The 16,100-nt window shown below is 48.7% G+C and overlaps 1 protein-coding gene across 5 annotated transcripts in view; it reads right to left on the bottom strand.

Annotated features, from left to right (window-relative positions):
• Sptbn4 (spectrin, beta, non-erythrocytic 4) overlaps window positions 1-15,920 on the bottom strand; it is an 87,592-nt gene extending 71,672 nt beyond the window's left edge. For 2 of the 5 annotated variants that reach the window (XM_017589120.3, XM_008759141.4), the window contains exons 1-4: window positions 14,672-15,905; window positions 10,921-11,107; window positions 4,006-4,157; window positions 2,818-2,991 (exon numbers count right to left, since the gene is read on the bottom strand). In XM_017589120.3, the coding sequence (XP_017444609.1) occupies window positions 2,818-2,991; window positions 4,006-4,157; window positions 10,921-11,107; window positions 14,672-14,800 (642 nt within the window). In that variant the 5' untranslated portion in view covers window positions 14,801-15,905. Of the gene's footprint in view, window positions 1-2,817; window positions 3,023-4,005; window positions 4,158-10,920; window positions 11,108-14,671 lie in introns of those variants that run through there. The other 3 variants (XM_039111540.2, NM_001100845.2, XM_039111543.2) reach the window with 3 other exon arrangements.
• Between the last annotated feature and the right edge of the window lie 180 nt (window positions 15,921-16,100).

The following is a 16,100-nucleotide window of genomic DNA, read 5'->3' on the forward strand; positions in this document are numbered from 1 at the left end:
ATGGCTCAGCTGTTAAGAGTATTTGTTGCTCTTGCAGAGGTCCTGGGTTCAATTTCCAACATCCACATGGTGGCTCACAACCCCACATATACAGTTCATTAGTACATAAAAATGTACTCATGTGTATTATATGGAATTATATGAATACATATGTATAAATGCACATGTATGGATACATATTCATATATGTATACTCAATATACATATGTATTCATATACGTAACATAGAGTGAGTAAACCTAAGATAAATGTTCATAAATACAATAAAATGTTTAAAGAACTGACTTTGGCATGTGGACTCCAGTGAAGAGACCCAAGATCCTCCCAAGAACTTACCCACATTACTTATCTGCCCATTCCACAGCCACATCTACTTATTTGGTGACAGTGACATTCACATTTGTCTCCGGTCCCAGTCTGTTCCCAGAGCTCTGTTCCTAGATCCAGTGGGGTTCTAGATGTGTCCCCCAATCTATGCCCTAGACCTATAATATCCTAAACCGCCTTCTGGGCTTTCCCCAAGCCCACCATCCTCCCTCATCCTCCCTGTCCTCACACCACTGCTCTGTGTCCCCATCTCAGCAACTCTGCCTGCCCTGCCCCTCCCCCACTGCTTGGCTACCCCCCCTCTCGAGTGTCTTTCCTTTCTGTTGTTAGCTTTGTGGTTTGGTTTGGTTTTGGTTTTCTTTCTGTCGTCCTTCTCTTCCCATATCCCACCCTGGTCCTGATCTGCTGCCCCCCACTTTCATAACACTGGAGATGGAACCTGTGCATGCTGGGTAAGAGTCCTGATTGTATTCCCATTGAAAAACAGTCCCTGGGGCTAGAGAGATGGCTCAGCAGTTAAGAGCACCGACTGCTCTCCCAGAGGTCCTGAGTTCAATTCCCAGCAACCACATGGTGGCTCACGGCCATCTGTAATGAGATCCTATACCCTCTTCTGGTGTGTCTGAAGACAGAGACGGTGTACTCACATACATTAAATAAATAGATCTAAAAAATAAAAATAAAAACAAACTCTGGGAGGAGAAGGAGGGTGGGCTGTGAGCGGTTTGTAGATGAATCAAATAAATAAATAAATTATTGGAGGTAGAAAATCTCTAAACTGGTGTGGTGCCACACTCCTGCTATCTCAGCACCTGGGAGATGGGAGCAGGAGGGGTCAGAGTTCAAGGTCATTCTCAGCTAACTGGAGAGTTGAAGGCCAGCTGAAGAAGAAAGAAAGAAAAGGAAAGGAAAAAGAAAGAAAGAAGCAGGGGCTGGGGATTTAGCTCAGTGGTAGAGCGCTTGCCTAGGAAGCGCAAGGCCCTGGGTTCGGTCCCCAGCTCCAAAAAAAAAAAAAAAGAAGAAGAAGAAGAAAGAAAGAAGCAGAAAAAAAGAAAAAGAAAAGCATCTGTAGTCTTTCCATACCAGACAAAATAAACTTGAAATTGCCAACCTCAGGTCTCTCAGTCCTGCCAATGCCTCTAAGGTCATCTCTCTCTCCTCCTGCTTGCCCCATGGTCCCTAAGCTCTGTGTTTGTCGATACTTCCAGCACGCAAACCCAGTCCCACTTCATTATCTTTGCAACTTCTACCCCCATCTCCTGGAATTGGGCCCGTGCACACTAGGCAGGTGCTTTACCGCTGAGCCCCATTGCGGGCACACCCTCCATTCTTGTATGTAATTCAACCATCACCATCCCAGCCATTTTCTCACCAAAATCTCAGTGACGCTAATGTGATATTTTATATCCCTTAAACTGCTTTAAAACGATCTTTCCTGCATAGATTCCTTTGTCCCTGTAAAGCCTTAAAAACAAAGTTCTCCTCTTCAGCCCTGGACCTCCCCAACCCAGGACCTATAAGCAGGTCATCTTTCCTCTGCCTGTAAATGTTCTTTTCTCCCTACGCGCCTGCAGTCTCCCCGCATTTGTTTATTGTCTCCCTTATCACAGTGTGAGCTCCACAGAAGCCGGAAATTTGTTTGTTCATTTCCGTAGCAGAGCAAGATTGCCCGATCTGAGCCCAAGCTCCAACACCCAGCTCCATGTAACTCAGAAAATTAAGCCCATCACACTGCTGCGTGTGGAAATGAAAGCCTGGACTTCTTGGGAAGCTGAGGTCCCAAGGATCCCAGAGAGTTTGAAGCGAGCCTATGAGCCTGTCTCAAAATTCGAAACTAAAAAAAAAAAAAAAAAAAAAAAAAAAAAAAGCTAGGCAGTGGTGGCACTTTGGGGTAGATGGATCTCTGGATCTTCGAGTTCGAGGTCAGCCTGGTCTACAGAGCGAGTTCCAGGACAGCCAGGACTACACAGAGAAACCCTGTCTCGAAAAGAACAACAATTTGGGCTGCTGAGATGGTGTATCAGATAGAGGCGCCTGCTATTAAGCCTGAGGACCCCAAGAGTTCAACCTCAAAACCTATACTGTGGGAGGACAGAACTGAACCCTGACAGTTGTCCTTCGGCATCCACACGAGTGCTCTAGCATACACGGACTCCCCTCCTCCTCCTCCTCCCCCACAGAAATTGTAATCTTTAAATAATCTTTAAAATCCACCCGTTTCCTCATTGGTAAAGTGAGGAAACTAATTCTATGTAATCTAAGGGCTCTGTGTGTATTAAATGTCGGTGTTTAGAACAGTGCGGAAGTGTACAGGGTAGAGAGGGTTACAGCGGTGAGGGAGATCACAATTATATTTTAACATCCCACCACCTGCTCACAGAGTTCCTGGAACATGGGAGGAAAATCCGAGGGAGGAAGGAGTGAGTAGAGGGCGCCATCCTAAGGTCCCCGCCATGGGCAGCGGGCTGTGCAGGGGTCATCAAGGGTCACCTGGAAGCGCAGGATGATGGTCCAGACCAGCCCCAGCGTCAGTCGGTGGTTCCCATCCACGATGTCATGTGACCCCACGTTCTCCAGGTGCACGCGCTGCTCCTTCAGGAACTGCAGAGCCTTGTCCACGTTCTCCAGCGAGTGGATCCGCATGCGGCCGCGAGTGGGTCTCGGCTAGGGCAGCAGGGGCATTGAGTGATGGGACCTGGCAAAGAGCGAGGAGCTCTGCCTCTCTCACGGCCAAGGCCTCGCCCCTTCAATCTCATCCAAGACTCAGGACCCAATTCTATCATCTCCGCGGGTTCAGAGCCAGCCTGAACTACAGAGTGAGTGTCAAGCTAGCTCGGGCTGCAAGGTAAAATATGACCTCACATTTTCCCTCCCTCCATGAGCCCTTACTTATTTTCACTACTAGTTCTTTCAAGGAAAATCTATCTCGGCGATTTACTCGAGTTCTTTATTTGGCCACGCCCATCAACGAGAAACCCCGCCCCCTCCTTTTGGGCCTTACTATAGTACCCTTCCTCTTTTTGCTGACAGCTCAGTTCCTGACACTGGGCTTTGTTCCTACATAGCTTTGCCCCTCACGACTCCGGGAGTGCTGAATTCTCCTTCAATGACTCGTTTGCTGCCCATCATAATCACACAACTTGAGATGTGGGCCATCAGACCCCCAAAACACAGCCCCAACCCAAACAAGACAATCTCGTACAATTCTGCCTTTGCCACGAGACACCCATGACCTAAGTCTCACCCTACCAACCTAGACTGCCCCACAGTTGCAATTCCCTACATCACTCCATCAACTGACTCCCCGCATCCAAGGGCTTCCTGCTTTAAAGACTTGCCCCTTGCCATCCCCCAATATTCTCTTCTAAGCTCTTCTCTACACTGCCAGCTCCACCCCTCCCTAACCTTCCCACACAGCATCTTCTCCCTCTAGAGCTCCGCCCCTCCAACAGACACACCCTTCATCCCGCCCCTGCATGAACCCCACCTATTCCAAAAAGCCCCTCCTCTCCAATGGGGCTCCACCCCCCATAATAGCCCTCCTCTTCAACTGGACCCCGCCCCCACAAAACTGAATGAGGGGACCATTTATACACAATTAGGGCTCTCTACCCCTCCCTCAGCCAGGACCCTGATTAGAATCCAGCCCTTATTCCCCAGCCATCAAGGTTCTCTCACCAGCTGCTCCCCCGACAGCACTTCCAGGAGCCGGGTGAGGACAAAGCCATCCCTCAGGTCTGCATACAGGTCTCCGATGTGGCAGCCCACGCGAGCGAGGTGCGAATTCACCCACTTGGTGAAGGTTTTCTTCTGCACAGCCTCTCGTTCATCTGGAACAAACAAAGACTGAGCCTTCCCAGGAGTCCTTCAACTGCTTCTAGCGTCCCCGCCACCACCCTCCACTCTACTGCTGGCCCAAGACTTGGCCCAGGTACCTCCTCCTGCCTGGATGCCTCCCACTACCTGATGCTACATGCCTAGTGACGACACACCTGTTCTACACAGTTTTCCTAAGATACCATTCCCACAGGAAACCTTCCTAGCTTGCTGTCCTAACTGACGTCACTCATTCATCCTTGCAATGTCTGAGTAACGAGTCTACTGGTATCGTAGTGGCACAGAAGTCTCACTAGTAAGTGAAGCTGGTACACACATGGACATTGTGGAGCCAGGCTGGGGTTAAGGATGAGGAGGGTCAAGAAGAATGCATTCTAGGGCTTTCATTTGGCTGTATATGGAGGGCTCATCAAAGGGGGCAAGAAGGACAGAGGCTCAGTAAGATTGGAAAAGGGACCCAGGAGAGCACAAATGAGGCTGGACCAAGGCAGAAGCTGTAAAAGACAGGAGAGGGAGATGTATTGGGGAGTTGTTTGGGGTTAAAAGTAAGATGGCAGTGGTTGGAGACTTAGCTCAGGGGTAGAGCGTTTGCCTAGTCAATATAAAGAAAAAATACAGTGGCAGCTGACAGCTGGAGGAGCTGGAGGAGGAGGCAGAGGGGAGACCCGTGAAGCCCCCGAAGACATCAATGTTCAAAGCCACTTCTTCATCAATATCCACAAACATAGCTCCCCAGTCCGTGGTGAGCAGGGGGAGAAAGTTCACTTTCTGCTTCACTTGCTCACAGCAAGATCTTTAAGGATCTATCTGCGGGTGCATGCATGGTTTAATTCTAGCTAACTCTCTCCCTCCTTATTTTAAGTATTTTTAAACATATTTTTATTGGACGAAGCATAGACTATGGATCAGAGGATAAGTTCCTTCTACTGTGGGTCTGGGGATCAAAATTAGGTCATGTGGCTTTTGTAGCAAGCACCATTACCCACAAGGCATTTCTCCACCCCTCTCCTTGTCCCTCCTTCCCTCCATTCCTTCTTTCTTTCTCCATTTTGGGGGGGGGGGCGGGGAACAAAAGTGCTGGAACGTGTGTGCCACACCCTCCTGTGGAAAACTCATTAGACACCATGTGGGAGTCAGTGCTTTCCCTCCACCAAGTGAGATTTGAATGCCAGAGGTTGAACTTGGGTTAGCACCACACACTGGACCACCGAGCCATTTCTTTGACTTTTCTTTCTTTCTTTCTTTCTTTCGCCCTTTTCTTCTTCTTCTTCTTTTTTTTTTTTTTTTTTTGGTTTTTTGGGGGTTTTGTTTGTTTGTTTGTTTGTTTGTTTTAACTTTTTGTCACATGTACTCCAAGCTAGCTTTGAACTTGCTTTGAGGCTGGCCTTAAATTCTCACTCTTCTTGCCTCTCAAATTCAGGAATGACAAGTGTGTACACTATGCCTAGATGCTTTTTTTTTTCTTCACATAGCATCTTATAATATGAGCTATACCTCAAATATCTGATATTTACTGATTTATCCACTTATTGACATAGGTTCTTACTTTATAGCATGGACTGGCCTGGAATTCACCATCCTCCTGCCTCAGTCTTTCCCGACCAGGATCATAAGCATGGACCACCACGCCTAGCTTAAAACCAAAAAGCTTTAAGACGTGAATGTGCAGACTGGTACAATGACCTGTACCTGTACCACAATGAGGGATGCAGAGGGGAAAGGGTTAGAAGTTCAAGGCCAGACTTGGCTGTGAAGCATAGTTTCAGCCTCACCCTACCAACCAAAAAGCAGTGGCCTTTAATCCCAGCTCTTGGCAGGCAGAGGCAGGTGGATTTCTATGAGTTAGAGACCAGCCTAGCCCACAGAACAAGTTCCAGAACGGTCAGGGATTTAGAGAGAGACTGTCTCAAAGCAAACAAACAAACGAAGCAAGATAAATGAATTAATTGAGTGGAATAGGAAAATAATGCAGTACAATAAAATGTATACTATAACATAATTATTGTTTCTGGAATTTTCCACTTGATATTCTGGCTCATGGACAAGAAGAAAGAGACGCATCAAATACGGTGAGAACATGATACGATTAGGTGTGGAGTTCCTGAGTAACACGGTAACAATGCTGAATATCTGCATATTTAATTTTTAAAATGAATTTTTTTCAATTTTATGCACATAACTGCTTTGGCTACAGGTATGTATGTGTACTGTACCGTGTGCATATCTAGTGCCTTCAGAGATCAAAAGAGGGGGTAGGTCCCATGGAATTGGAGTTATAGATAATTGTGAGCTGTCATATAGATGTTGAGAGTCAAACCCAGGTCCCCAGAAACGGCAACCAAGGCTCTTTTTTTTTTTTGGTTCTTTTTTTTTCGGAGCTGGGGACCGAACCCAGGGCCTTGCGCTTCCTAGGTAAGCGCTCTACCACTGAGCTAAATCCCCAGCGCAACCAAGGCTCTTAACTGCTGAACCACTTCTCCATCCCTGTGCTTGGTTTTCTGAGACTGACACTGCCCACCGATTCAGGGAAGTCCTCTTGCCCTGCTTCCCAAGTGCCCTGGGCGCATTAAATACAGCTATTGATCACTTCCTGTTTGTTCCATCGTTTTAAGTTCCAATGAGTCTGTATTTTATAACTAAAAGTCCAAAAAAAGTTGCATCTTGGCTTTCCCCTTCCTTCCCCAACTCCTACAAGCTTGAAAGCCACAGGCCGCAAAGCACAGGACAGAAAGGAGCTCACTGAGTGTCCCTTGGAGTCTTCCTGGCGTGGGCTGCTCTCTTCAGAACTATCCAGAAGGGAGGAACAAGCTTCAGAACCCTTCACATCATGTGCAGTTGGCTCTGTTTGTTACAGCAGCTTAGCATATACGGTTACATCCCCAAATAATATTAATCACAATTTAAAGTTTCCTGATAGGTCAGAAAAATAAAATGTATTTGCAATTTATTTCCTTTTCCACCATATGAAACCTGCCAATAATCACCTTTTATCCTAAAACACATTTTCTTTTTCTTTTCATAATACTGGCGACTGAATTTAAGGCCTAAACTTGCTAGGCAGGGACTCTACCACTGACCACACCCCCAGCCCCTCCCTGGGGGATTCTAGGCAGGGGCTCTACCACTGACCACACCCCCAGCTCCTCACTGGGGGATTCTAGGCAGGGGCTCTACCACTGAGCCATGCCCCCAGCCCCTCACTGGGGGATTCTAGGCAGGGGCTCAACCACTGACCACGCCCCCAGCCCCTCACTGGGGGATTCTAGGCAGGGGCTCTACCACTGAGCCATGCCCCCAGCCCCTCACTGGGGGATTCTAGGCAGGGGAATCTACCACCGAGCCACGCCCCTAGCCTTTCTTTTTACTTTTTATTTTGGAAAAGTCACGATAAGTTGTGCAGATTGACTTTGGACTAATTTTGCCACCCAGGCAAGGTTTGAACTTCCTGTGCTTCTACCTTAACTTCCTGGGTGCTGTTATTGCGGGCTTGTACTACTACTCCCAGATCAAAGATGAGTTTTTCTTCTTACTTTGTTGTTGTTGTTTGGCTTTCTGTGTTTGTTTGTTTGTTTGTTTGTTTGTTTGTAGCCCTGGCTGGTCCTGAACTCACGGAGATCTACCTGTTGCCGTGATGAGCAGCGTATGCCACCACATGCAGCCTGCTTTGCTTTGTTTTGTGTTTTGAGATTCTGGAACTCTCTTTATAGACCAGGCTGGCCTCAAACTTACAGATCTGCCTGCTTCCACCTCTTGAGCGCTGGGCTTAAAGGCATACGCCACCTCACTGGCTTTCCTCTTCTTTTTTATATCTATTTCTTTTTATGCGTATGACTGTCTTACTCGCTTGAGTGTAAGTGCACCGCATGCGTGCCTGATGCTTGCAGAGGCCAGAAGAGGGCGCCAGATTCCCTGATCCTGGACTTAACAGAAGGTTGTAAGCTACAGTATGTGTGATTGGAAATGTACACGGGTCTTCTACAAAAGCATAAAGTGTTATAAACAGCTGAGCCATCTCTCCATTTGTAACACAACATCTCCTATAGTTCAGGACTGCCCTAAACTTGCTATGGAGCTAAGGATGACCTTGAATTCCTAATCCTCCTGCCTCTGCTTCCCAATACATGGGATTCCAGGCCTGAACTACCAGACCTCATTCAATGACTTCATGGATAAGACTTTAACAGTTGTCTTTGTGGGCCCATACCCATGCTTTGTTATACATGATTCTTCCCCTAGCATCTCTCAGCTCTCACATCCTCATGCTTGAAATCTATGTTAAAGAGTTTGAGGGAGAGGATCAGTTAAAGCATTTGCCCATACATACATGCACACATGCACAAAGACCTGAAGTTGATACATCAGAACCTAAGTTGGGCCCTGGGCTGGAGAGATGGCTCAGTGTTTAAGAACACTGACTGCGGGGTTGGGGATTTAGCTCAGTGGTAGAGCGCTTGCCTAGCAAGCACAAGGCCCTGGGTTCGGTTCCCAGCTCCGGAAAAAAAAAAAGAAGAAGAAGAAGAAAGAAAAAAAGAACACTGACTGCTCTTCCAGAGGTCCTGAGTTCAATCCCCAGCAACCACATGGTGGCTCACAACCATCTGTAATGGGATCTGATGCCCTCTTCTGCTGTGTCTGAAGACATCGACAGTGTATTCTTATACATAAAATAAATCTTTAAAAAAAAATTAGGCCCTTACTTGGCAGAGGCAAGAAGATCTCTGAGTTCAAGACCGGCTTGATCTACAGAGTGAGTTCTAAGACAGCGAGGGCTACACAGAGAAACCCTGTCTCAGGAAGAAAAAAAACAAGGCTAGGCTTTTCAGTGTGTACCTATAACCCCAACACTGCGGATGTCAGGTGGACTGGCCAACCAGTTGAGCCAAATTGGCAAGCTCTGGGTTCACTGAGAGACCCTATCCCAAAAAAATGAGACAAAGAACAAGTGGGGGAGACATGAGATGTCAACCTCTGGCCCCCACATGCGATACACAAAGTTTGGTTCAGACAGGGTCTCATGTGGCCCAGGCTGTCCTCAAACTATGTAGCCAAAGCTGACCTTGATCTCCTGACCCTCCTGCCTCTACAATCCACGTTCTGAGAGTGCTGTGGTATAGACCCAGGCCTGGCCATAATCGTTCACACAGTCCTGATGGGAATGGAAAATGGTTTTAAAAAGAACAAAACAAAGCAGAACAAAGAAATGGACCATTTCCACTAAATCAGATATACACTGCTAGAGCTTGATCCTGAAATGTCTCTTAGTTTTTTAAACACTTGGTTTCCCAGTTAGTGAACTTGTTTTCTTTTCCTTCCTTCCTTTTGTTTTGTTTTGTTTGTGTGTTTCCTCGTTGTTTTTAATGATCCTCTTTTGAAGGCCCCGGGATCAGGCTGGTATAAATAAGTCATCATGTGTGGAATGGAAGGTTAACTATTTCCTATTTACTTCATCTGTTTCTCATCTACGGAGATGTAAAGAGCCCCTGCCTCATGGACCCCTGCTACAAACTTCACCACAGTATCCCTACCACTATAAGAGCGCGTGCCCTTAAGTTGTCTGTATTTGGTGTTTCGGTCACAGAAACACATAGGTGAGTAATATATACACTCTATGATGTAAGAGGTTCACTGCCAGCAGTGGATCTTGGCCACTCAGAAATGTGTATGCCCCACCCAAAAATTTAGCTAGAAGTTGACAGAATCAGCATTTGCAACAGTCCCAACCTGAAGCAACTCAAAAGCACAGCAACAGGTGAATGGGTAGGCTGTGGTATGTCTCCACTGTGGAATATTGGACAACAAGGAAAGGAACTGGGAGTCTAGAGCATCATGGCTGAAACTCACATGCTTCATACTGAGTGAATAAGCCAAAGACATAAGAGAGTGCAGGGCTGGAGCGTTGGCTAAGTGGTTAAGAGCACTGACTGCTCTTCCAGAGGTCCTGAGTTCAATTCCCAGCAACCACATGGTGGCTCACAACCATCTGTAATGAGATCCGATGCCCTCTTCTGGTGTGTCTGAAGAGAGTGATAGTTAATAAAATAAATAAATAAATCTTTCTCACAAAGCTAATTTAAAAAATAAATGAATAGAAATAAAAAAAAATCAAGGCCGGGCAGTGGTGGTGCAGGCCTTTAATCCCAGCACTTGGAAGGCAGAGAGGCAGATAGGTCTCTGTGAGTTCGAAGGCCATCCTTGACTACAAATCAAACTCAAGGAGAGCCAGGGTTGATCTTGATTTGGAGGCCAACCTGGTCTACAGAGTGAGTTCCAAAACACCCAGAGCTACACAGAGAGATTCTGTCTCGGAAAAAAACCAAACCAAACCAAACCAACCAACTAACCAACCAAACAAACAAACAAACAAAAACACAACAACAAACGTTCTGGAATTGTGCGTTTTGAAAGTTGTGCACCCGAGCTTCCTCGCCCAGCAATCCCGAGTTCCGTCTCAGTATTTTAATTCAAAACAGAACTAAGTAAAATTTAAAGCAAGGAGCACTGGCCACACTTGGAGTGTTCGCTAGCCACATAGCGGAGCGGTGGCCATTGGGCACCACAGATACAGAACAGCCTCATCTTAGTGGGAAGTTCACTGGTAGAGCTAGTCAAAGAACTTCAGTCCAGGATCCACTCCTCCGGACTCCCAGCCATCGAGAGAGAGAGAGAGAGAGAGAGAGAGAGAGAGAGAGAGAGAGAGAGAGGTGCTCTCTCTCCGCCCTACGTCCCTCCATCCTCCCAAGCCTCTTTTCCAGATACCTGCTAAGGCCTTGATCCTAGAACACTCGAAGAGCGAAGCGGCAGCGTTGGCGGCTGCCGGAGGCTCCCGGTCCCAGCCCCGATCTGGGCTCTCCCAGCGGGCTGCAGGGTTGTTGTTGTTGGAGGCTGCCGGGCCCTCCATGTTGTCCACTTCCCCTGGTACTTGTGCCATTGGGGAAGGCAGGGCCTGGAAGCGAGGAGAGAAAGATTAGTTTAGGGAATCGGCCTGAGTTCAGAGGACCCAAATTTCACAGTGAGCGCCCATGTTCCCTGTCTCAGTCTGACTTAAAACACTGATCGTGATGGGGCGAAGCCTGTGATTCCATGGTTTTGGAGGCTGAGGGAGGAAGATCATGAGTTTCAGGCTAGCCTAGGCTACTTTTAGCTAAATTTTGTCTTCAAAAAGATTTTTTTTTCAAATAATAGGAGCTAGGGATACAGCTCAGTGGGCAGTGTGCTTTACTCAGAAGCACAGTGACCTGAATTCAGTTCCCAGTACCCAAAGAGATAGAGTGGCGCAAGCTTGTAATCCCACCACTGAGGAAGTGGAAACAGGCAGACCCCTGGGGTTCACCAGCCAGGCAACTAATCTGTGAGCTTCTGGCCATGGAAAGGGCGTGGCCCAAAAACAACATGCACCGCAATATTACTACTACTACTACTACTACTACTACTACTACTACTACTACTACTATTATTATTATCATTATTATTATTATTAGCCAGACTAGGCATGGTGGCACACGCCTTTAATCCCAGCCATTCAGAAAGCAGAGGCAGGCAAATGTTTGTGAGTTGGAGGTCAGCCTAACTTACATAGCAAGTTTCAGGCTAACTAGGACCATATAGTGAGACCTAGTCTCAATTATTGTCGTCGTCATCATCATCATCATCACCATCATCATCATCATATCAATCATCAATCATCTGGGACTGTCAGTAAAATGCCTACAGCACAAACATGAGGCCCCGAGTTCAGATCGCGGGCACCCATGTGAACAGCGGGACGCAGTGGTGTACGTCTCTGTAAAGCTCACTAGTAGTGACCAGGATGGAGATACATGCGTCCTAGGGGCTCACTGGACAGCCAGTCCAGCCAGACAATGGGGCCGGGTTCTAGGAGAGACCCTGTCTTTAAAAAGAACGAAGCTGGGGGCTGGGGATTTAGCTCAGTGGTAGAGCGCTTACCTAGGAAGGGCAAGGCCCTGGGTTCGGTCCCCAGCTCCAGAAAAAAAAAAAGAACGAAGCTGGAGGGTAAGAGAGGGAGACACCCGGTGTTGATGTCTGATTTGTGCATGTGCATGGACGCATAAACTTTCATGGACACGCGCACAAGCCGGTTTGGTGGCTGATGCATTTAATCCCAGCTCAGCACGGGGGAGGCAGAGGCAGGAGGATGAGCACAAGCCTCAGCCACACAGCAAGTTCAAGACCGGCCCAGGCTACAGGAGACCCTGCTGCTTTCTTCTTTCTCACCCCTGCCAGGTTTCTCTGTGTAGCCCTGTCTGACCTGGAACTCATGATGTAGATCAGGCTGGTCTTGAACTCAGAGAAATCTGCCTGCTGCTGCCTGCCTCTGCCTCCTGGGTGCTCTTTCAGAGGAGCGGGAGGGTTAGTGGCTAAGAACACTCATTGCTTTTGCAGAGGACCCAGCACCCACATGGTAGCTCAAAACTGTAATTTCAATGAGCTCCTGTGCACACACATGGTTCACATAAACTCAAACAAGCAAACACATGTAACGTAAAATAAACCATAGGTCATTAAATGCTATGATGAATAAATCTTTTTTTTTTAAAGCCACTAAAATCATGACATTCAGCCTGGCCACTTCAGAGAGCAACTGTAATGAACCCAACTTAGAGCCTGCTACAGCTCACCAAACAGTCACTGTATTCTTCAGCGAATGATAACACAGCTTCACACGACTCCACAATGCAACAGTAATGGCGAGAGTGAACATATCTGAGCCCTTGCCTTGCTCAGGATTTTATACGCACTCATGTAGTGGATCCCTTAGTGATCAGTTGTCATTGGCCCATTTTACAGAAGTGAACACTGAGACACGGAGGAATTCACTCACTCGCGTGAGTTATACAGCTAATTCAGCATCTGGCACTCAAACTGAGCTAATCGACCTTCTCAAATATTCACCCCTGTAGGCGCCACCCTTTGCTGTGTAACTCTTTTGTTCTCCAACGCCCTAGGGAAGAAAGATCTCTGGGTGCCCAGGGATATATCTTTCTCCTTGACTCTGGCCTTCTGACCCTGACTTGCTTGGACTAGGCAGAGTTGAGTGGGAGGAACTGGCCATCCAGTCCTGAGCCTTAGATAAAGGAGATTGCTTGGGCTAAGTGTAACGCTAGACAAGAGTAGGTCCAGGGCCATGAACTCTCCAGCCAAAGCCAGCTACAGCAGCTAATGATGCCCCCCATTTGCTATGACATTCCTAAAACTTGAGTATGCCCAGATGAGGCCTGAAGAACTGAACAATCAGGTCTAGCCTAAATTATTAAGCTCTTGACTTTACAGCTAAGTAAATGCTTAGTGTCTTAAGCCAGTGAGTTGGGAGGGACGATTTGTTACCCAGCACTCCAGTAACAATAGCTGACTGATGTACTGTCTGCCTCTCCAATCATGGTATATTGTAAATACCTATTTTAGGGGGCAGGTGACATCAAATATGTCTCCAACACGACCCCCACATATACACCCCAGTCCTACTCTTAAGACTGTTAAAGTATTATTATACATTTCTTTTCAAAAGACCCAGACAGCTTCAAACTCAGGAGAGTTTAATGTGCTCAGTAGGTGGTAAATTGTGGCCAATAGTAGTGGAGATTTTCCTTTAGGTGGACACCCTAAAATCACCGCTCTTCTTCTCAGCTTTCCTAGAACGCTGTAAGTGACCACATGGTGACCTACGACTACCTGTGTGACCTCAGCAAGTCACTTGCCCTGTCTGGTCCTCATCTGTGAAAACCCTAAGGGTGTCTGGAAATGAAATGAGCACTCAGCAGCCGCGGAGCCTGGCACGCACGAAGCCCTCTGTACAAAGCTCTCCTTATGCTCTTCTTCTCACAGTGTCTGGAATTCCCTCCAGAGCCTCACACTTCCATGTGCTCCACCAGTGACACGCACAGACAGCCAGCTCTGACTTTCCCCTCTTTGGTCTCATATCCTAGCAAGTCCGGGGAGCTGGTCAAGAGTCAAAAAAGTGATGGGCTCAATGCTTTATTCTGGCGGTGTGGAAACCTTGAATGGTTAACTTGGTTTCGCTGTGCTTTGATTTCCTTCCCTGCTAATGGGTGGTCACAACTGTTTCCCCAGTGGAGGCCAACACTTGGGCCAGAGGAGGCGCTTAGCACTTGGCCAGCTCTCTGCCCGGCCCAGCTTGCAGCTCTGGCCTTTCCGGGGTGCATAGGGAAAGAGGTCCTGCTCGCTCCAGCAAGGGCCGGTGGGGAACTGAGCTGCGAGTGGGATCCGAGGCTTTAACCCTTCCAAAGCCGCGCCTCTCTGCCCCTGTGGTCCAGTCACCGTGCGGAGGAGGGGGGCCTGGGAAGGACAAGGCCTTGGGGTGACCCACGCCTGGTTCAGAGGCTGAGCTAGGTGGGGATGAGGGGTTCGTGGGATCGCAAGCTTCCACCGGGCTAAACAGACCCGGGGGCTCAGGCCCGCCAGCTTGCGGGGGAGGATGCTGGGCTAGGTGGGGAGATGCTGGGGAGGGGCCGCCGTCCGCACCGCCGCTCACCTGGGCGCCGGCCGCCGATGCGGTCCCGGATGCTCGCCGCGCAGCACCGCCCTCCCTGCGGGCGTTCGTCGCCGGGCCGGGCCCGGCTCTATTCGGCCCCGCCGGCCCGCCGCTCGGCCAGATCCGCATGCGCCGCCGCCGTCGCGCCTCCCCCACGCGCCGCAGCCGCTCCGCACGCCCCCGGGACCCCTCCCGCACGCCGCCCCGCCGCCCGCGCTGTCACACACCGGGCCACGCGTGTGATGCACAGCCGCGCTCGCGAGCGCTCGAGGCAGCGTCACACACTCCCACACTGCCACTCACACACCGGGCCCCTGGCAACGTCACACACTCTCTCCACATTCACACTCTCACGGTGTCACTCCTTCGTACGGGGTCAGTCAGGGTCAAACCTTCGAACCGTCTGTCACACGCAGTCATTTGTAGTGTTTTCCTCTTTGGAATGTGCCTGCAGGGTCATTCACTGTGACACACACTCAGATATAGCCACCACCAACAGTGACACTCATATATCACCAGTAGTGTCACATGTAGTCACCAATACAGTAAACAGCGTCCTGCAGGGTCATACATTGATAACTCATATACAGCCACCACCACAATGAGGGTCATATGAAGTCACTTGAACAGTGACCCACTTAGATACAGCCACCACCACCAATGGCACATACAGTCACACATGTCACACGCCTCCAAGGTGTCATAGAGTGTCTACACTCACACAACACAAAGTTCACAATCACACAGTCTTACAGGCTTAAAACGTCCCACCAGTCGCCTAGGCACAAAAGATGACACACCCTGTGTTGCTACACACCCATATATCAGAGCCTCAACAAGACACAAAAAGAATCTCAGTAAATGTCACACACACACAGCCACACATAAATGGGATCATATTATCACACACCCATGTGGCGTCCCGAACCTTCCCAATCCGAAAGTCTCACACTCCCTACAGCTTACCTCACACATACCGCACACTCGTACCATATCGCACAGGCTGAATACCCCTCACAGTAGCACCCACGGACGCCAAATAACAACATCAACGATCTCTATACACAACTCACATTGCAACACAAGGAATGAAACAGAGTGTCGCTCACAACCATGCTGTCCCTTGTGTCACTGAGGGTCACGCAGGCACAGAATCACCCCCACACACACCTCTAGCTTGTTGGGAGGAGGCTTTGGTGGAGGCGAGTACTCAGCCTTAGCGTCTGTAAGGGGGCGTGAGCAAGGATAGCTCGGTGGGCGTAATGCGGTAGGCGTAATGCCCCGGCCGGCCCCGCCCCGCCCCACTCGGCCCCGCCTTCTAGGGGGGTGGTTGTCTCTAATAGGCTGAACGCTGAGTGACAAACTGCCCTAGCACCGCCCACTCCCTTCCCTAGATGGGGGCACGGCTTCTACTTCTAATCGCCTATCG

This window comes from Rattus norvegicus, chromosome 1 (assembly GCF_036323735.1).
Source record: "Rattus norvegicus strain BN/NHsdMcwi chromosome 1, GRCr8, whole genome shotgun sequence".
NCBI lineage: Eukaryota > Metazoa > Chordata > Mammalia > Rodentia > Muridae > Rattus > Rattus norvegicus.